Here is a 21858-nt window from a genome sequence, read left to right on the forward strand (position 1 = left end):
GAAAGTAACATTAAATACCGGAACTACAAGGTGACAAAATGCATAAATCAGATCTTGCAGAAAAGAAAAAAGAAGTTTAAAACTAAAAAATTCAAAAAATTACAATCACAATCCACGTGAAAAGGAAAACTGGAAAAAACCTTAGCTTATTCTGATTGCCCAAGCAGTACAAGGCCTGTGAGAATGGAAACATCCGCACGTGCCGTAATCTTGATGCGGTTTGTGGGTTTAAACTGTAGTGATAACCTCATTTCGCCGTTCTCCTTACGTCCTTATAAAGCCAGAATGCTGTGATCATACGTGCTGAGCTGCAACCATTAAGAAAATTGAATTTTCCTCCAACTCAGAAAATGTCACAACTGAACTTTCATTGTCTACCGTTTAGACTAGGACCACATTTGCCTTGTGTCGATTCTTTTTTATCATTTCTCTGCTCCTTGCACCCAATGTTGTACCGTACCCCGCTCACTGCAGTGCTCAGCAAAGGACAGTACTAGGCACTGCGTGCCACAGGCTGGAGGCGTCCCAGTGCTCAGTGGCTCCAGAGATGGAATAATGGCCTGGAACAATTTCTGTTTGAAATGAATGATTCATCAGGCAGCAATCACAACCTCCGAAGCCTGATTGTTCTACTAAAAAATCTCCACATCATTCTTTTCCTTGTGCTAGCCATGGATTCACATAAACCTAAATAACACCCTTGAGGCGGTAACCACTAGATCTGTAAATACACGTCATGGCTGGAATGAATTTGCCAGTCTGCTGCAATTTTGCTTTAAATGAAAATGTGAAATGGTTGTGAAATCCTTCTGTACAATTAGAAGATATGAAGTGTTAGCGGGACTGCGTTTGCAATGTAAAACTCATGTTTCCTCAATATCATTTCTTTGGCATCTTCTCGACCCCTCCTATAATTAACAGAAAAGGTTCATACCATCCTTCACTTTTTCTGTCCCTCCTGATGCAAAAGAGAACCTCTGGGCAAGCAGCCAGTTTGTATCTACCCCTTACCAAGTGCAAGCTGTTCTCAAAAGGCTGCTTTCTTATTTACTGCGAACCAAGTTCTGCTCCCATAACTCACGTATCTCTCTGCTTGGCAACTCTGTGACGGGAAACAAAGGAGCAAAGAATAGTTTTAAATTAAAGACCTGACCTGTTTAACACACAGTGTTTCCTAATTTTCCCAATCAAGTATAATATGATAATTCTGCCAACATGCAGAACAAATCCAGGAACAGGGGGAGTGCTTTTTACCTCATAACATGTGAGCCAGAAATTACTTGGGAACAGTGCATTTCTACAAAAGACAAGTCCCACTCAAGCACAGTGGAAAATTGTCGTCTCCTCTTTGTGAGTGCCTTCAGAAGATGTCTGTGCCCACTGCAGGAAAAGGGTCAGATGAAATGGTAATTGCTGCAGTGAGTGCGTTGCTTTCTGTGTTAAGGACCGACAGATGCAATATGCATTAATCCAAATCAGGGTGCGGCAGGCTCTTCTATAGATCCCGATACTGGTGAGAGCAGTCTTGGGCTGCTCTCATTCTCAGCCACGTGGGATGGAAGCCCTGGGCTGCAAACATGTGCCCTAAGCCCACACGCCTCGTGGAGCTTCTGCCAAGTTCACTCTTCTTGCTCCAAGGATGGAGTGTTACTGTACCCAGTGGCTGCTGAAATAGGAGCTGGAATCAGCATTTCAGAGCAACTAGTCTTTGGTTTGAATAGGGTACCCACTCTTCCTCCTCTTTACATTTCTGCCCAATTCACATGAGGTCTATCCTTCCTACGTACACCTTTTTCTTTCAAAATAAACTGGCTGTAATGTGATGGTCTGTTAGTGTAACACTACAGAGCTTTGACTCACAGACGGGATGAGTTCAGAGAGCAGCAGTATTCAGCAGAGCCAATCAAGAGGAAGCGATGCGTTACTGCACATCTTTCTTTTGCCACGAGATACCGTTTTGCAGCACTTCCTTCGGTTACACTCAAGGCCGTGCTACCAGGGGGACGAGCCTGTGTGACAAGCAAAGGAGGCAGAAAAAGGCTCTTCTGGGAGAGGACAGTAGACTTTCTTGCGGTTCTGAACACAACAGTGATATTTATATTCATAAGCCAGTTTCCCATATTGTGCCACGTCACTTGAATTGCTGTGACTTCTTTTCTGATGAGCCATCAGGAAGCAAATGGCATTGAAATAACTTCACTTAGATCTGTCAGAAGTGCAAAGCAAAATACATGCCTGAGCAATTCCAAAGCAAACTACTGGCAATGGAAAGCTCTATAAAGTTCTTCCCTCAAGTGCATCTTCCTAAGGGGAATGGCATAGGAAGGTAGAAAGCATACAGGAAAGCCAACATGAGAAGGTAACATATACAACAGCAGTTGAGGAAAAAAAGAATTATTTTTGCAGGCACTTTACCATGAGTAAAACTATATCTGCAGTTAATTTTTACGTGTCCATGTTAAGGACTGCATGGCACATGGAGCTGTGGCTTGTTGCTTCCAACGTTCAGTGCATCTTGATTCAACGTTAACAATGAATTACCATAAACATCCTCATGGAGGAATTTACAGTCAATTTTTTTTTCCCCTGTTCTCAGTCATGTACCACAGGAATCATCTTAAGATCGCTTTACATGTATATAAGGCATACCTGCTTCAGCAATAGAACGTGAGGATTTCAAACCATCGCTGATGAGCCGAGTCTGTGACAGGTAGCAAAGCTTTCGGGCCTATTGGTTCACTTATTTTGGATTTCCTGCTTGCGGTAATGTTGATCAACTATGACCTCAGGAGACCTGCTATCAACTTTATAAATTCCTAAGCAGGTCACCTGAAGAAAAATAATGCCCTCTACTTTTTTCCATGGAACCGATTTCAGGATTCACAGTTTCATTAATCCAAAATGTGCTAGAATAGACTTCTAAGATGCCAGTGGTTGATTTTGGCACTGCGAAAACTGAGCGGAGAATTTTACATGTTTATAATTCAGATTGGCAGCTTTATATCTAAATATTGACATAATCGTATGCATTTGCTTTTCTCCCTCAGAAGCGCTAAGTGAACCTTGAATCCTTCAAACTGATATCTTCTCTGATCCAATTTGACGTGTTAATGACAAGCATTTAATTTTTTCCATCTTCCAATTTAATACACGGTGACAGATTCTGTACATAATTAGGAATGCTCACCTTCAGTGGATCAGCTGCTGAGTGAAGCATAAGCATGGTTCTGTGCTAAATGTACAGTTTTCCACTAATCTGGTGTTTATGATTTGATTTTGTAAGTCAGGAACATGAGTTGTCGTAGCTCAGAGTAACCTTTATTTTATGGAAGAAGGGCTACATATGGGAGTACAGAGAAGTCAGGATGCCTCCTTCTCTACATTACTAGCAATTTTTTAGATCAATACATAACTATAACACGATTGCTGCTGCCATATCACAAAGAAAATGCAACATTTCCATTAGGAAAACATTGCTCCTTTCTCGTAGCTGGCTGTTATCCAGAATGGAACCGTAACACTGTGGAATGTGAAAGACTGCTCCTCAGGGATGTGAAATAGAAGCAGCATTTCTATAAATATCACACGCTGTGCCCTTCAGTGTATTTCATGGAGAAATATGTTCCTCTTCAAAAAAAAAAAAAAGAAAAAAAATAAATAAAAACACCTATACATCCTCCTCCAGCTTTTTTTCCCTGAAATTTTCTTCACTTATACTGGTTTTCCTTGAAAGATCTTTAAACATCTTCCAAGTACAACTTGAATGGCTCTTCACAATTATCTAGTGCAGTATGGAAGTGTTTCAGTGATACATGAAGTTAAACAGCAGGGGTTACATGTATCGCTTAGTGGTTCCATGTGCCACCCCATAACTCACTTCATGTTTTAAGACACATTCTGGGGAAAAAAAATGGCCTTACACACTAAATATGATTATTGTTTTACTCAACAGTTATTGGTACAGAGCTCTGGACTTTTTGATTTGGAAATTATTTTGAACGTACGGTTCTGTTCACTACTGTGGAAAACGTTTCAGATGATGTCTGCTTTGAATGCTGCTCAGCACAGCTGGGGCTGAACACTCGGGACGCTCAAGTCATTTGTTGGCTAAAAGTTCTATAATTTTATACATTAATTTACAAAGCCAAGCTTTCAGCTGTATACATCAACAAACCTTCATTTCAGATGCTACAAGACCTAAACTACAAATTAAAGATGAAGATTCATGATTTATAAACAAGCCAGTATTTTCAAGCGCCTTACTGCTTAAATCATCAGGCCCTCAGCTACTTTCCGCTGTTTCTCAAGACAATGAAAATTAATGTGAAGTACATCGTGTAAACCAAAGACTTCAGTGCACTGTGATTAAACGCCGTGTCTGTACCATGAGCAACAGAGTGTCTCACAGATGGTATTTTGCAGATGATTTGCAAATTTGATTCTAATCAGTTTCAGCTCCATAATTTGTCACGTAATGTTTCACATTTCTTAGGAGCTAGCAATCTCTGCCGCCTTTGGACGAGAAGAAAGAAACTCAACACAGTTAATAAAATTGACTCAGTACTGACAATTTGATGCATTTGTGCTCTCCTTACTCCCTTCCAAAAGACCACATGCTGCTTTAGGCAGATCAGGAACAAATTAAATCAAACTGGTAGCATCTTTAGGTATTTTAAATACTCTTTTTTTTTTTTTTTTTGTCAAAAAATATCTAAAATTAATGGTGTCTTTCTTCACTTTGGGGGCTTTTTTAAACAGTGTTACTGTGTCTGCTTTCACTGTGGTAAAAATTGTGTCTATATAAAGGAAAACAGCATCTGCTGTAGTTGTGCCTGCTGCCTCTGGAGTCCTAATATCCAGACATGTTGTGGAATACGATGATTGGATCAAAACATATTATTCATCCCCTACTCATCTGAAGTGGGTTCTTAAAATTACAAAAAAACAAAACAAACAAACAAAAAAAACCCAACAAAACAAAACAAAACAAAAAAAAAGGCACAAAGCAGTAGCATACAGAGGAACTAGCAGAGAAGGATCTGTGTGTGCTGCCTGCTGTTATGCACTTTGTGCACTGCCATCGAGGTTGATATTGTCCAGAATATTGAGTATCCCAAGCACCCCAGGATGTATGAGATGCCCTTCGTCACACAGCAGCCCTTTATCGTGAGCATCGTATCAACAAAGTGCTGGAAATCATACAGCTCTGTCAGGAACAAATTTCTTCTAATCAGAAATGCTGTACACAAAGCCACAGCAATAATGATGGCATCAGTAGTCCAAGAAAAATACCAGAAGTAGATTTTCTTGAGCTATTACCTACATTGGAAGTGTTCTGATTTTTTTGAAAATAATAACTTGAAAAGCTAAGACGTCTGAGTCCACAGAGCAAAGTTTGCTCACGGAGCTAAGAGAGGTGGTACAGCTGTTCTGCTACTCACATTTCTTACATTTCTGAGTTTGCTTATATTGTGCCTTAAACGTTGGCCTTGGCATCTGCTATTCCATACTAAATTTAGCTGCTGAAGATCAAGGAGGAGCAAAGATCATTTCTGTACCTCCTGTTCACACATTTTATTCTCCTTTCCTCTTTCCTCAGAGAGCTGACATAGGGATCTCTGCCTTAACCATCACCCCCGACAGAGAAAATGTGGTGGACTTCACAACACGTTACATGGACTACTCGGTGGGCGTGCTACTTCGAAAGGCGGAGAAGACAATGGACATGTTTGCCTGCTTGGCACCATTTGACCTCTCCCTGTGGGCATGCATAGCTGGTACCGTGCTGCTAGTAGGACTGTTGGTCTACCTCTTGAATTGGCTCAACCCTCCTCGCCTTCAGATGGGATCTATGACCTCCACAACGCTGTACAACTCCATGTGGTTCGTGTACGGATCTTTTGTGCAACAAGGTAAGAGACAGAGGGAACCTGAGATGACAGTTGTGTGTCTCCTATTGCCATCCTCTGTGAGGGACTGGAAGCACGTCTGAGCCATGTGCTGCAAGTTTTCTAAAGCGTGCAGCAGTCTGGGTTGTGAACCATGAGAAGTTTTTTGAGCGCTACATGCTAGCTTATTTTTTATTTTTAGTTGACTAGTGCTTGGAAAGGGTATTTCTCATCACCTTCTCAAAAATTATTCATCCTTAGTGTAAGTGCTATGTTCCAAAGAAGTCTGAAAATGTCAGGGTTCAGCTTTTGAACAAACTTTAGACTGGTCACCAGCGCCAAATGACCTTAGATGTCTCATACTCTTTCCTCCTTTTCCCACTTTACCTCAGTTTTCCTCATATAGCTCTTAGACACAGCCAAGTTACTCTGGCGTTCCTGGATTCTCTCTTCCTTCCCTGCAGCAGCGTGGCCCAGTCTGGTTTATATTACCAAGTCTTTCACGGTCCATCTCTTCTGCAGATATTTAATCGTTTATCCCAAAGGCATCAAGGATGGCTTGGCTTGGTATATGCTTCTTAAAATTCTTATCTACAAATCGGAGTTCTAATGCAAAATAGAATAAGAAAACACAGCTTCACATAAGATGGCTTAGGTGATAACACCTGACAGCTGACAAAATAAAACAATTATCTTCTGGTATTTATGCACATACTTATCTGTCAGTCCATACTAGCACCACAGATACATCTCCTTGTAATTCTATGGGGCATTTAATCTGCAAAGAATCATGGCCACTACTTCAAAACTCACAGATATCAGATGGAACACAATAGGTAAAAGTATTTATTCAATAAGGTAATTAGAAATTACCTTATTACCTACTAAAAAAAATTGAATGAAATTTGTGACAATTGAAGATGTACATGAATGTTGTCTAAACTTCTAAAAGGAGGAAAACAACAACTGATACCATCACCTAGAAAAGGATAAAAGCTGCATTTGTGACTGTCCGCAAGAGGTATGTTTTTAAATTCATCAACCTAGAGAGAGTAGTTTTGACATTACCATTTGCATTTAGCAGTGATGGCCAACTGAGCAAAGCTGCAGAAGTTATTTCATGTGTCTCTGGTGTATTTTTTTTAATAATAATTTTTATTAAAAACAAACAAACAAACAACAAAAACAGACTTCAGAGCCAGTTTAGTGCTACAATAATTTTTTCAATGTATGTGGGTGGATTTTAAAGTTTTCTTTCTGTCCAAAATATTCCCAGTGTAGCTGTTTAAGGAATCCAACTGTGAGAGAGCAGTTGGTCTGTTAAAGAACTAGACTCATTGCATCTGTCTGCCTTTTAGGTTAAAACCTGTGAATTAGTTTCTTTACTGTGTGAATATGAGGTGATTTTATATAGCTTTATTGCTTGGCGTTCGCCTTGGCACTTCCACTGTACTCCCAACATCATCGGTCTCTAAAAGCTTTCTAGGAAACTGCCCAGCAGTGTTTTGGATGGAGGCAAAGCTAGTTTAATTGCACACTTCGATCTCATTAGTTATAATTTGAATTGTTTGCCTTAGATCTGACCAAGTCAATATGTATTGTCCAGTGCCCCAAAGTTTTCCAAGTCATAGATCTAGGGTGTTAGCTTTCAAGGCTTCGACGAATGCTCTGTTAGCATATATAGAAAAGGGCTTTCAGAACTGTCAGTAAAGTGAGTGTTTGGGGAGGGCTGAATAAACACCTCAAATAAAGCACAAAGACAAAGAGGAAGTTAGATGAAAAGAAATGAGATGAAATGACAAGAAAGAAAGAATACAACAAAAAACAAACAAAACAAAAAAAAAAAAAAACAAAAAAAAAACCACGATTTACAGTTAACATGGATTTGCTAAGGAAAAATCATACTTAGCCAATTTGATAGCCTTCTAAGCTGGAATGACCAGCTGGATAGATGAGGGGAGAACAGTGGGTGTTGTCTCCTTTGACTGCAGCAAGGCTTTCCTGTCTCCAGTGACATCCTCAAAAGCAAACCCGAGAAGGGGTTACATAAGAGTGGACTGAGAAGTAGCTGCACAGGACATCTCAGAGGCTTATGAGTCAAAACACAGCCTAGTGTGAGGCCCGTAGCTAGCAGGGTGCACCAGCATTCTGTACTGAGTCAGGTCTTGCTTAACATCTTCGACAATGACCTGGATGAAGGAACAGAGCATCTTCTCAATGAGTTTGCTGAAGATGCAAAACTGGGACGAGTGGCTAATACTCCAGAGTGCAACCGGGATGAGTGGCTGATACCTGTGAGCTTTGTGCTGTCAGTCAGAAATATGTGGACAGGATGGAGAGGTGGGCAAAAACCACTTGAGATTCAACAAAGGCAAGCACAAGGCCTTGCACTTTGAGAGGAATGCCGTCATGCACCAGCACAGTCTTGGGTCTGACCTGCTGGAAGGTAGCTTTGTGGAACAGGACCTGCTGGTCCATGGGGACACCCAGTTGACCATGAGCCACTGGTACACGCTTGTGTCCGAGAAGGCAAATAGTATCCCAGAGAGCATCAGGAACACTGTCGCCAGGAGGTTGATGGAAGGGATCCCCTGTATTCTGCCCTGGTGAGGACTAGGCTCGCAGTGCTATGCACAGTGCTGGGCTCCCCAGTATGAGAGAGACATGGAGCTGTCGGAGTGAGTCCAGCACAAGGATACTAAAATCATGAAGGGACTGGGGTATCGTTTATATGAAGAAAAGCTGAGAGAGTTAGGCCTGTTCATTCTGGAGAAGACTGAGAGGGGATCAGATCAGTGTGTCTTAAGGGAAGGTGTAAAGAGGATGGGCTAAATTCTTCTCAGTGGAGTCCAGCAACAGTGTTAGAGGCAAAGGGCACAAACTGAAACCTGGGAATTTCCATCTTAACATGAAGAAAAATTTCTTTACTGTGAGCGTGACAGAGCACTGACACAGGCTGCCCAGATAGGCTGTGGAGTCTTCTTCCCTGGAGATCTTCAAAACCCACCCAGAGCTTGTTCTGTGCAGCCTACTCTAGATGTCCCTGTTTGAGTAAGGGGATTGGATTAGATGGTCTGAAGTCCCTTTCAACCTGAACTATTCTGGCTGTTTCTGGTCCGTGTGATTACTGAAAGCCACTGGCTTTTACTCATTAGTAAATTGTGATTAGTAATAGCTGCTGGGACATGGAGGCCCAAAGCACTAAAACTGTTGTGAGACTTCAGAAGAAAAAAACAATAATTCGCAGAAATTAAAAGGTGTGTTGCATTTATTTAGAGAGAGATTTATTTGGAGAGATTTAGAGATCTCACCCCTCTACCAAGTACATTTCCAACACAACTCCTTACAATCCAATAGAACAATTTAAAACGTGCACTTTATTTCCGCTGAGTGAGGGGTTGCTATACAATACACCTCTCCTTCAAAGGAAACGCAGAAGGACAGTATTTAATTTGCTAAAGGGAAAAATGACACAAATTTAATAGCATTCATACTAAAATACAACAACCTTGCAGACCAATTTAAATATCAAGACTCTGAAGACCTCAGAAATCCATTGTGCAAGAGTAATAGATCCATTTATAATGTCAGCCTGTATTTCACTTTCAATTTGAATATAACACAAAACTATATTAGCTGATGCATTATTGTTTACCAACCCTTGTGAATACAGACAAATGAAAGTAATTTCCACTGACAGGCTGACTGGCTATTGTAGTAATTTTGCTTGTGTTTTCACTCATCAGCTCTTCATTCAGCAGAAAAATCCACAGGTTTTATTTGTTTTGGAATAGCCAATCTGTTGCTATTAATTGTGATTGGCATACTTTAAGCGCAACGGCATGGGGCATTTCAAAATCTGTCACGTTCATTTAAGAAGTCTTTCAGCTGTAGATTCAAAACATGACAAGGTACTCATTTCTGCCATCAAAACATACAGCCAAAAATGCTTCTATATCTTATGCTGAGAGCAATAAGGCAACATGAACTGAGGATTGCTAGCGCTTTGATAGTGCCAGATTCTTTGTTTGGGGCAAGCCGGCACATTCTGGCATTGTCTGTTCTTTTTTTTCCTCTAGCTAAGTGAAAGATTTGCAGGCAGGGAGCCTGGTTCCTGCTGGACCTGCTGATGGTCTAAAGAGCCTCTTGGTATATAAATCAAATTCTTTAAGGAACTGTGTGGCGTATTTTGATCGAATCAGAAATAGTTGTCTCTTTTGCTTGTTCTGAAATAGTATTCTGCTGTTTTCAGTAGTATATTTGGTAAGCTGCATCAGGTTGTATTTCGGTCAGCCTGATTGGTGCTCTGATCAAATTCCTTTAACGAGTTCTAACCTTCACAATTTTTGATATATCAGAAAAGTACTGTGACATTGCCTAGACACTTGAATCAGCACAACCAGCCTGGTAGTTTTTAGGGCGGGCGTATGGGAATTGCTGAATGACAGCCTGAACCTCTGATTGATCACCTGAGGTGAGCAATGAGTCAACCACAGGAGCACAGGTGAAGGCAATTGACCTGTGCTGCTGGAAGGAGTGGAGCCTGGCTCCACCTCTCCTAGACCCATTTAAGAGCTGACCACCAGTGGGGAAGGTTTTTTCCTTGGCCCTCTCTTTAGAGAAAATTCTGCTGGAGTTTTACAAGGGGTAAGTATTTTTTTTTTTTTTTGCTTCTGTGCGGTAACTATGTAGCTAAGTTCTCTGGTATACCTCATGACTGTAACATCTGTACATTCATTGATTATACAGTGGGGTCTATGAGTTCCTGTTACATTCTGTAGCAAAATTTCATTACTTTTAACTCAACTCAAATGTTGACTGTGAAACTGCAACTAGGATTCTACTAGTTTTGTTTATTACAGAGGCTTAAAGCTTAAATTTGGCCTGCAAAGCACTTTTACTGAAGGAAGTTTAGAGGGTGACAGAGGACAGGTCTTGCTGGATTTGCTGCCCGCTTATGGCATGCATAAATGTAAAGCCAAATCCTCAGAGCTGAAGTTTAAGTGCAGTATCTCTGTGCTTGCTTCCTTGAGAGCTTAGACGTCACTGGTTCTCATACCATTTAAACTTGGGTCTTGATTTTGGCTTTCAATTTCTTTTTTTTTTTTTTTTCTCCCATGGAGGAAAATTAGAATGATCACACAGTCTATGTACACTGTTGAAACTTTAGTAACATGTAGGTATATTTTCCTTCTCTTTTAACTTTATGTTCATTCACTGCAGACATTGATGCATTGGTAGTCATGTGTATTTTTTTTCTAATCTATTAGATGCATGTTGGTTTTGATTTCAAGGGACAGTTTTGAGAACAGAGCTGAAATGTCATTGACTAGGCTCACTTCATATCAAGAAACAATGCCGAGCATTTCTTTTCTGTACTTAAGACCTTCATACAGTACGCTTTTCAGTAAAAAATGATGACCAGTGCATTAGAATGCCTGGTGCAAGCTCTGAATCTCTGTAAGCAGATTTACAATATCCTGTATGGTCATTACGAAGGCAAGTTGAGTTCTTAGAGGGAGCTGTGTAGTACTGCGAATGAGATTAAAAACAAATGCTTTTGACCCCACCACTTACCTGGGTGTGAGATTCTGTAGCGCAACGTGTAATCCTGTTATGTTTGTTTATGTAGCAAATTCATGTATTGAGACTGAAGAGGATTTAGGTCACTTTAAAAAGTACTAGGCTTGCTCTGAAAGTAATGCCTCCTCTGTTATTCTGTTGGCCTGCAATGTTAGAGGTGGATGTTGGTGGTATGGCAGTAGAGGTTGAACTTTCCCACCCATATCTTGTTACATATTGTTGCTGTGCAACAGATGGGACAGAGGGGCAATCTGACAAAATGGCATCTGACATGGAAGTGCATATGACTCGAAGTGTGTCACTGAATTACTCTGCGCAGAAGATTTGGCACTCACTGACATTTATCGATGCTTGCTGCACTCTTATGGAGACCAAGTGAATGTGAGTGCAGTGAGGCAGTGGGCGGTGTTTCAGCATTGGCGACAGTGTCAGTGGGCCATCTCCACTGGTGCAGATTTTTATAAGCCAACATATAGGCTCTTGATCATTGCTGGTCAAAATGCATAGCTAATGGGGGAAACCAGTTGTTTTGTAGCTGAGAATTTGCTGTATCAGTGGTCTTTGTAGCTGTTACAATTTCCACAGTAATAAGTAGGTGGGGTTACTTTCATAGCAAGCTACATAGTTTCCTGGTTTTTGAATCTGTTCTCTTCCACTTCACAATGGCCATTGTGAAAGTGTGTGTGTACATATATGTATATATATATATAAAACCTTTTTCATAACTGGCTTTTCCAGTTGGGTAGGAAATGATTCCAGAGTTCACCTTCCAGTTCATTGCCAGCTCCTTCTGTATTTCCCCTTGGTTTCCCACTCCATCCTTTACAGATCTTGCTATTTGCCACCCTCATGCAGTAGCTGGAGCCCATCATTGCTGCAGCTTTCCTCTTGGATGTCAGTCAGGACCTCCTAGCTCTTTTGCTCCTGCTCCTCCCAACAGACTCTGCTCCTTTTGGCCCTCTATTATGCATGCTGATTAAGAAGGTGCCTCTCCTGTGAGAAGAGGATGAAAGAGATGAGGCTGCTCAATTTGAAGAAGAGGAGGCTTGGAGATGGGTCTTGTCAATGTCTATAAATATCTAAAAGGAGTGTGCAAAGAGGATAAAGCCAGACTCTTTTCAGTGGTGCCCTACCCCAGGGCAAGAGTCAGGGGGAAGAAATGGATGCAAAGAAAGATCTGTGTGCACAAAGCCAGTTTTTTTCTGCTGATAACTGTACACTGAAACACACCTGTGGAGATTATCTCCCATCAGTTATTTCCCACATAATCCAGTTTGAGTAATGTGTCATAATCCAGTATGATATAGACTTAGCTTAGTTTTTCTGACACTTTATATAACTGCATTTGTCTTTCTCTTCAGTCCTGGCTACTCCCTCAAATTTTGCTCTCAATCAAACATGCAAATGTGGAAAACCTAATGTGTGACCAGAGATCAGAAAACTGATCCCAAAGCAGTTTAGTTTACTAAATACTAACTTCAAGTGACTTTGTTAAAAACTTCAGGGAGATCAAGTGAATCAAATGCTTCATGTTAGAATGTTTATGTATACTTGCTGAGGACCTACTTTAATCTCCTGAAGGTTTTCTATTTGCTTCTTATTTCTTTATGTGTTCTTGTTATGAAATATTCCAGAGAGAGCACTCTACTATTGCTACTACAGGAACAAAGAAGTCCAGTGCTTTAGGAAACAGAAATAAGGGATTTAAGACCCAACCCTATTTGTACAATAGATTGTTTTTGGACAAGTGAAATGCTGTGATTTATAGCAGGAATTTACACAGGAATGTTCTGGAAGGCTTCTTTTCAAAAGCTGCCTCTCTGGTTTGGTTTCAGAATACACTCACAAGTTTACTTTATTTAATAGAATTGCACTAATATAGACAAAATAATGAATTTGTACTGAAAATTAAAATGTTTTGTCCTAACATTAAACACACAACAGAAAGCCTTCTTTCTCCTGTACCTCTTATCATGCTTTGTTCATTTCACTTTGATTTTTTTCTTCAGGAGGAGGTATTTCTGAATTTAACTGGAAGGATTTCAGGTTATTCAGCTCAAGATGCAGAGCTGTTTCACATGAAAACATGCGTATGAAAGAGAAAAGGCAGAGGTCCTGTTTGTTTCTTTTTTTTTTTTTTTTTGTGAATAGTTTGGGTTTTGTTTTTTTGCTGTAAGAGGAAACATCTTTAAAGTGCTGAATCATTTGAGATTTTGCAGTGATTCCAGCAAATCCAATATTCGTTACTGTTCTGTAACTAGGGTTTGACCACACGTGCTTAAAGTACTACTCCCAATAGTACTCTTCTGTTCGGAGATATTAATGTTCTCCCAAAAGCTAGCAAGGTTTTGAATAAACGGTGGGAAAACATCTCTGAAGGGTCGTCTTTATCCCCTTACATTTTGATTAGTTTAAAATTCTGATCACTACTGGGGATTTTGATTGGTCATCAGCAGTGTCAGTAATGGTCAGTTACATTCATAATGCCTGGTAAATGAGCAAATCTTAATGTTTGTCTTGTTTAAATTATATTTCACAAAAGCAGTAAGATGGACATGAAGCCTTGGCTCTTCTAAGTCATTATTACAGTTTGTGGATGTTTAAAACTGCTTGGGCTTCTCAGTCCTGTTCCTTGTATTACCACCCAAGGCATGATATACACCTCCTGAAATGTGCTGCTGTTGCTTAATAAGCTACTCTGTCTTATCTTACTCTTGGCACATCCCTATCAGCAGGAAACCATTATCCTGTAACAACATACATTCCTGGTGACATTTCCTCTTAATTAACTACACCAGCCTCTGTATTTACTATGCAGAGAAAACCTCTAAAAACCTTTTGAAAAAATGTGTGCTCTTTCTATTATGTCTTCATATGTGATATTTAGTGGTGAAAAATCATTATTTTCAAGAAAGATCAAGCATATGAGCTTTAGGACTAACACTTAACGCCCATTTTAGTGTCTGCTTCCGAGCTTCTGGCTAACCACAGAAGCTTCATTTAGTGTCTTGTGCCTCACATCTCACTTGCAAAATAGAGGTGTTACCTACCATCCTTTGTAAAAACATACTTTATGTCTTCTGATAGGAAGCAGAACTTAAATGCCGGTCTCTTTAATATTGGTTATAATTGCTGTTCAGACTTATGCCAGGTCTTGACATATTCCAGTAACAAAGAGAATAGATTGGCTGAGCCTAAAATGCACTTAATAACTGAGTACTAAGCTGGGAAAGTGAAAGGCAAACTTCTTCAGGAAAAAGCACCTTCCATGTTTTTCTAGCACATACTCCAGCAGTATTCTTGTTCTACTTTAAAATGTGAAACTTCCAAATTCATATTTTATTATACTAAATCTAGGCATATGTGTTACTTTGTGTATGTACTTTCACGAAGCTATCTCTTTAAAACAGGTACTGCAGCCTTGTAGTACTTGTACTCCCTTTTCATGACTCAGTTTTTGGCCAGCTCCGTTGACAGTATCAAAAAACTATATTTTGGCAGTTTTGTTATATGTGTCAAATGTGTTCAGAAACTACAAGCAATCAATGAAACTGACAAAATATACCAAAAATTGTTGTATATACAGTATACATTTGCAAACATAGTCTGTGGCTGAATGTTCATACTATTTTCAGAGGCATGTTTGACTGTCTGTTTTTGGAAATGTAATTTCAAGGAATAACCACACATCAAGAAAAATGTTCAGCAGTATGGACACTTGTTTGCAGCAGTGCAATAATGCTAGCATTAAACTGCCAGGAGATATGCTTGGATTTTTCCCTAAATTGAAGTTAAGACTCAAGCAGACCTCAGAGGTGTCTAAAATAATGGATAGCTATATCTTGCATGCATCTGCTTTCTTGAGTAATAGCACTGAGTACGTGATGCGATATATTTAGAGGTGTTGTGTCCAAAGCACTTCCCAAAAGAGTGAACAGCTCTGGAAGCCTAGAAAACACCCTCCTTCCCACACAACTTGTTCCAAGGCTGTGATAAAGGAATGTCTGTGTGACTAGGGTATAAATGTTGATCAAACCAAATGAGTCAAAAGGAATACTGGAATTGGATGTCTTCATCTTCCATTCCTTCAGAATCACATTCACTCAGAATAATTTATTTATTTCTAATGTGATAACATTCTCTATATTAATAAAGAAGGGTAAGTTAGATCCAGATTAAGTAATCTGTTTTGACTTTTTGGATTTCATCTGTGTATATTATGTATTTATGACAAACAGTTTAGCCAGGAACTGAATCATTCTTGCCTTAAACAGGAACGTAACCTATGCTGTCATATGCGAAGTTGTTTAGAAGCTGAAGAAGCAAGCCTTACTTGTCCTAATAATCAATTTTCCTGCCCAGAAGCTTGCACTTCAGCTGGCAACATAGGACGTTCAAGGTAGAGAGGAAGTAGGATATGAGTTATGGCTTTATTAAAAATGCTCCCTTCCACTTGGATGAGAGCAATTTCATCTACAGACTGATGAAACTTTTTCAGTGGGGATTATCTGATGCACCAGATGAACATGAGCTTAGAGGGGAACCTGTGGTAGTTTTCCATTTATTTTTCTGGTCGATGGGGAGTCCCTCCTCTGCAACAGCTGTGCCACAGCTTTATCTGCCCACAAGGCTCTTCTTCATAGCACCAGTTAGGGGGGATGTGCCAGGAAAATCATCTGCAACATGTGAAAGCAAGAATAGCAGAAAGCTTTTGTAGGTTCTAGTGAAAGCGTCTCCCCTCTTCAAATGTTGAGAACTTTTTCCTCAATTCTCTTCTACTACTAAAATATGTAGAAAATGAGTTTATTATTTGATTTTTTATTATTAAAAATGTGTTTATTATGTTAATACTTAAATATTTTACTATTTTGTATTTAAAATTAATATTGAGAAGAAACAAATAATTATATATGGTGAACCTTTCAAATTTTCATTTTGTCATCTTTCCAGAATGTAACTACATTGCTTTTGCTATGGCAGCACCCTCAATTGGGAGCCAGCTGCTGCCTCATTCTTATTATTCCACCCTCAGCGGGGGAGGAGAGATTGCAAAATGGGACATCATCTTTCCAGTGCTTTTGCAGTTAGTGAGAGATGGTATTGGGTAAAAAAAAATGTGCAATACCTCATCTGCCAGACAAAAACTGAGATAAAGTGTAGTTCTGACTGAAGAGTTTACTTCCCCCACAGTGGGACAGATAACAGTAAATGGGAAAGAAAGAAAATCTTCTGCAAAGAAGCTGTTACAATCAAGTGCAGTCAAGCGAGAATGTTAGTTGTGCATGCCTAGACATAGTTGCTAGTAGCACATTTTTAGGTATAAGCACGTATTTCATTCTTACAATAGCTTCTTGTGTTTCTCTGTCCCCAAAGCAGAAAACATTCGCTGTCTGGTGAAGACATCCTTGAAATCGTTTGTCACAGCTGTGTGAGTCATTGTCTTAAGCAAGACACTAGATCATTTGGAAAAAAATATATATATTATTCAACTTGCAAACATGAGCATTTGTATAAGTGGTTTTAATCAATAAAAGGTATTATAGCATTATTCTTAGCAAAACTTAAAAGGATGAGGGTTTTTTCTTTCCTTGGTTTGACGTGAAGTTCTGGATTATTACTGTATGTCAACTTGACCTTTAGAGATTGCTTTGATAACAATGTTACAGGATGTACTTAAGGTGGAATTTTAGGCTATACTTCAAAAATGTCTTATTTAGAAACATAATTAGCCCTTCTATATTAGTTGTGGTTAAATTTTGTATGGTTAGAACTTCAGTGCAGAGAAGCACTTTGAAAATTAAAAGGTAACTAGAATCAGTGGCACAAAAACTGAACTAACATGTAATTCTCCTTGCCTGTGAAGGAATCTGACACCACTGTCAGCCACACACCGCTCTGTTATGATGCATGCTTAGACATCTTGCAACAGCAGGCTTATATAGCATTGAAAACCCGAACAAAAAATATCTTTCAGTACCTATCTTTTTCATAGAGGGTTGGTATTTTTATTTAAAGAAAATATGAGAAATAAAATGCAGCTGTGCAGTAAAAAAAGGCAATGACAGTGCCTTCTACTGGGATAAAAATGCTATGGAGCAATGGAAGATGACAAAGAAGAGTAGTTAGCTCACCCCTTCTGATGACCAGTGATGGCTCAAGAGGAGCATGATCTCTATTGGGAGAGATGCTGCTCTTTCAGCTGCTAACTCTTAAAGGACGATGAGGAGAGGCGGACTTGAGATTCCACCCCTTGCAGTCACACAGTTGAGTTGCTTGTGTCTGAGCTCCCTGGGTTAGGTGCACATTCTCACCTGGTACTCAACTGTTTGTTCAGGCTGTTACATGGCAATTACTCTGCATGCAGGCTTTACTGGAACTATTATTTGTCCTTATGCTCTCCCTGAGTCATATTTTGTTTCATTTGTAGTTGTTTGGTTTCAGCCAAAGGGGACTCCGTCTCCCTCATGTTCATAGTGTCCTCCCTGACAGGCCCTTAGATAAAACAGCACTTTAATACCTCATTAATGGCATTGTTCAATTTGATGTTGATTGTATGTGCAGATGGCCTGTTTTCAGTCCATTGTGCACAATCCCTTTTGCCATCCTGGGAGGTACTGCAGATAGTATTGTCAGCAGTTTATGGAAAAGCGGCTGCTATGTAGACTGTGTATGCTGCTTTGCTTCTTAGCCACTTATGGATACGTACAAGAGATGTTAATTGTGGTTCTTTGAGTCTTTAGATCATTGGCATTCAGACATGAGCAGCAGAAGGCTTGGGGTTCAGCATCTCTTTAAATCCAATCAGAAGTTAGTCAACCTCTAAGGTTGTTTGTTAAGATCAGGTACCAACTATTCTCTGACACAATAGCTAGTATATGTCATCTTGATGCATTCACAGTGGCTGCAAATAGTGACTTTGCAGAGGCATGTGATCATCTGCAATCTAAGAAGCACACACTGCAGCCCTACGAAAGAGGATCCCCAGAATCTCCTTGCACTGTTTTATACATGTGCACTGAGCTCCAGTCAACTTTGGTTACCATATGTTTCTCCATGATTAAATAATGTGAAATTATTGTTCTGTGTTGGGTAAGTGGCAACAGAAGATTGGTCAGAGCTCCTCCTGAGTAAACAACTGTTGATAAAGTTGCTTGGCCTGTTGCGCATTTATTTGTGATGATATAATTCGATGGTGCTAGATTTGGTAACCCCAAAATTAAATTTGAAGCCTTATTAAGTTTTCTGATGAAACTGTGTATTTCAGCAGCATTAATACATGAGGTTTCAGCCAACCTATTCATTAGAGACATGCAGCAAGCTTTGCAGCTCAAACTTGGTCATACTTACAGCAGTCATAAGATTTACATTCAAATATCAATCCTCGCATGGTATTTCATCGTCTGAATATATGTAGTGTAAGTAGTGCTTCATCTAAGAGCTTCCAGTAACTGTAGTAAATATTAGGAGACACCTCAATTTTCAAATTTAAGCCACAGTCATTCCTCTTCTTGTGTAATGACAGCAAAATAGAAAAATGAAATATATTTTTATGATACATTTCCCCTACTTCGTCACATAATTATTTCACCACATGTAGGAGCAATGTAAAGTCTATCCGTCCTCTGTCTCTGTGTAATTACGTAGCACAAGTCACTGCAATGTACTGCCATTAAATTAATAGAAACTATTAAATCTATGATGCACTATGATTTGCAGTGGAAAATATCTCATTCTGAAAATTCTGCAGGAAGATTGAATTTGATCACTGTGAAGTTGCTAGTATCTGAACAAAAATACTTTGTTGTTGCTCTATACTGAAGTCTTTAAGGGGATCTAATTAGAAGTTCAATACAATGTAACAGAAATGCAAATGTGGCAGATGCATGTGGCTAAAACATCACTGATACCAGAAGAAGCTAGCCCACAACCATTTCTTATGTGATGATGTGCTTCCCTTCCCAACTTTTGCCTGATTCTCACAGTTTCAGCAAGATGGGTGGATGGAAATGATTTATTGTCGGAAAGGGAATTATAAATATAGTATAACTAATATGTTATGCTAAGATCATTTTAATCAGGTAATTATTAAAAGACTGTTTGGCCTTTAAGGACATTGATTTAATGGGAATTAATTTAATGATTGAGTACTGTTTGTGTAACATTATCATCACTAGTGATGCGGAAAATTGGAATCTCAGCTCAGCAGAAAAGAGGTTACATTTTCCATTATCGCAGTAGATCCCTTTCTTCTACAATGCGGTTACTAGACTTTTTTTTAATACTTTCAGTATATATTTAAATAGTTGGGCTTTATCTGAATATTACTGACTCGAAAAAGTGAAAATGTTCATTGTTGTACTGTTCTCATTTCTAATCAGAAACTTGAATTTCTGTTTAATGTAGCCTTAAACAAAATGCAATGAATTGTGATATTGATTTCCTATTGCTTCTCCTATGAAAGAATTTCTCAATTGTCATTTTCTACTTTCTTCACTGCATATCTGATCATTGCATTTGGGATGAGCAGGACTTTTGTTTCTGCTATACAGAAGCAGCAGTGTTAGGAGTAGAAGAGGACAGAGCACGTTTCTGTCTATATTTGAAGTTGAATCATGCAGGCTCAGGTCACACCCTAGGAGTGATTTAAAAGTGACTTTTACCCATTCCTTCTCTAAATGGTGAGTGCTGTAGGGAGGCTATGTTCAGTAACTGATGATTAGGACTCTGCTTAAGTTGACAGATATAGGTACAGCTCCCATTTATCTAAAGGGATGCTGTACCTGGTTACCCTCCTTCATTTGTCCTTAGTTGCACTATTGTCACAAATTATTTCTCAGCTATATACTGCAATTAACAACTGCAGTGCAGAAATAAAGATCTAGAAAGCAAAAGAGGGAAAACAAATGCGATTGGAGGCATGTAGTAAATAGCTGTGTCTGATAGACTTGTGCAGATTGATTTTCAAAGAAACTTTTAATTAAGGATGACTATGACAGTTGTTGATGCATCTTGGCGCTTTTGCAAGGGAGATGGGTGGCCAAACTATTATCCCTCTGTCACTAGAGTGAAGCCCTGCAGTAGGGACAGCAAGCTGGGCAAGTCTGGTATTTGAAGACAGATAAATAACTTGACAACCAAAGCAAAAGAGACTTGAATTCTTAACTACTTTGTATTTCACTCCCCCTGTGGTAAGGCAACAGTGAACTGAAATGCTTTGCCGTGGTTAACATCAGTCTTTTCCTGGGTAGCAGGACATTTTCTAGCTTCAGGTAGAAGACTATCAAAGAACATAGCTGAGAATCCTGTGTTTCAAATGAATTAGTTTGTGACTAGTCATTTGGACAATCTTTAAATGTTTCTCTTTTTATGTCAAAGCTTTCTGAACAGATTTATCAGAGAGTTACATCAGGCTGTGACTTGATGAGCGGCTGTGCCACTGATGCTTGGTTAGCCCCAGCATTTGAAATCTCAGCATGGATAATCTTTTCCTATTAATGAGGAAACAGCTGAGCAATGAGCCTTAATATGTAAGTCAAATGCCAAAGGCACATCTGAATAGATGCACAGTAGTAGCAAATCGAGGATTTTCACAGGGCAAGCTTCTTTCTCACAGAAGTCTAAACACAATGATTTGATCAGGGATACAAAACTGATAGCTATAGATATAGCAAGTCAAGTTCTTATTCTTACCAGAGATCAAAAGGGCTTTTTCTACATGAATTTCCTAGCTGTGATAGCGAGGGAAATACAGTTTGGATGGAAAAGAATAGCTTCTAAAGACATTGGAGAAATTGAGTTCATTTTCAAGAATATAATAAACATCACCATTCCTCATTAGGGAAAAAAGAAAAGTCTTGGTCAAAGATTCTTTTACAATAGAGAGAAGTACTGAGACTATGTAAACATCAGGGGTAGAGGTGAAGAGCAATTGACTATAACCACAATATATAGGCAGTCTTCCACTTTCCAAAGAGAGTACCAGAACCTGAGTATAACAAAAAAATTCAGTTTTATGTACCCGGCACAGAAATTTTCCCTGGGAAAGAATATTTTTGTAGATCCTTCTGATCAAAATAAAAATTAGAAAATAAAAATAAAAATGTATAGTGCAAGCTGAAGCTTAAGCTCTGTACAGGCACACATGCAGAAAAATACTGTGCAAAGCCCAACATTCATACACTATAGACAGATCATTCTTATACAGAAAGTGGACAGTAGGATGAACTGCTATCTTGAGCAAAGATACAAAATATAATTTAGAAATTATTACTGGCCAGCAGTAACCTAGCGTGACAAGTAGATGATAACATTCTGACTGGAGCTGGTTCATGCCCAGCCTCCTTTGTATGAGGGCAGTGAGAGCTTAGACCTACCTATACAGAGTCAT

The 21858-nt window shown here is 39.3% G+C and overlaps 1 protein-coding gene across 6 annotated transcripts in view; it reads left to right on the forward strand.

Annotated features, from left to right (window-relative positions):
- Positions 1-21858, forward strand: part of GRID2 (glutamate ionotropic receptor delta type subunit 2) — a 693845-nt gene that overhangs the window by 564820 nt on the left and 107167 nt on the right. For all 6 annotated transcript variants that reach the window (XR_007376242.1, XM_048941590.1, XM_048941591.1 and 3 more), the window contains one exon: positions 5600-5912. Coding sequence is in view for 5 of the 6 variants with exons in the window: in XM_048941590.1 (XP_048797547.1) it covers positions 5600-5912 (313 nt within the window). In the remaining variant the exon portion in view is untranslated. The remainder of the gene's footprint in view (positions 1-5599; positions 5913-21858) is intronic.

The sequence above is a fragment of the Lagopus muta genome, chromosome 4, assembly GCF_023343835.1.
Source record: "Lagopus muta isolate bLagMut1 chromosome 4, bLagMut1 primary, whole genome shotgun sequence".
NCBI classification, from domain to species: domain Eukaryota; kingdom Metazoa; phylum Chordata; class Aves; order Galliformes; family Phasianidae; genus Lagopus; species Lagopus muta.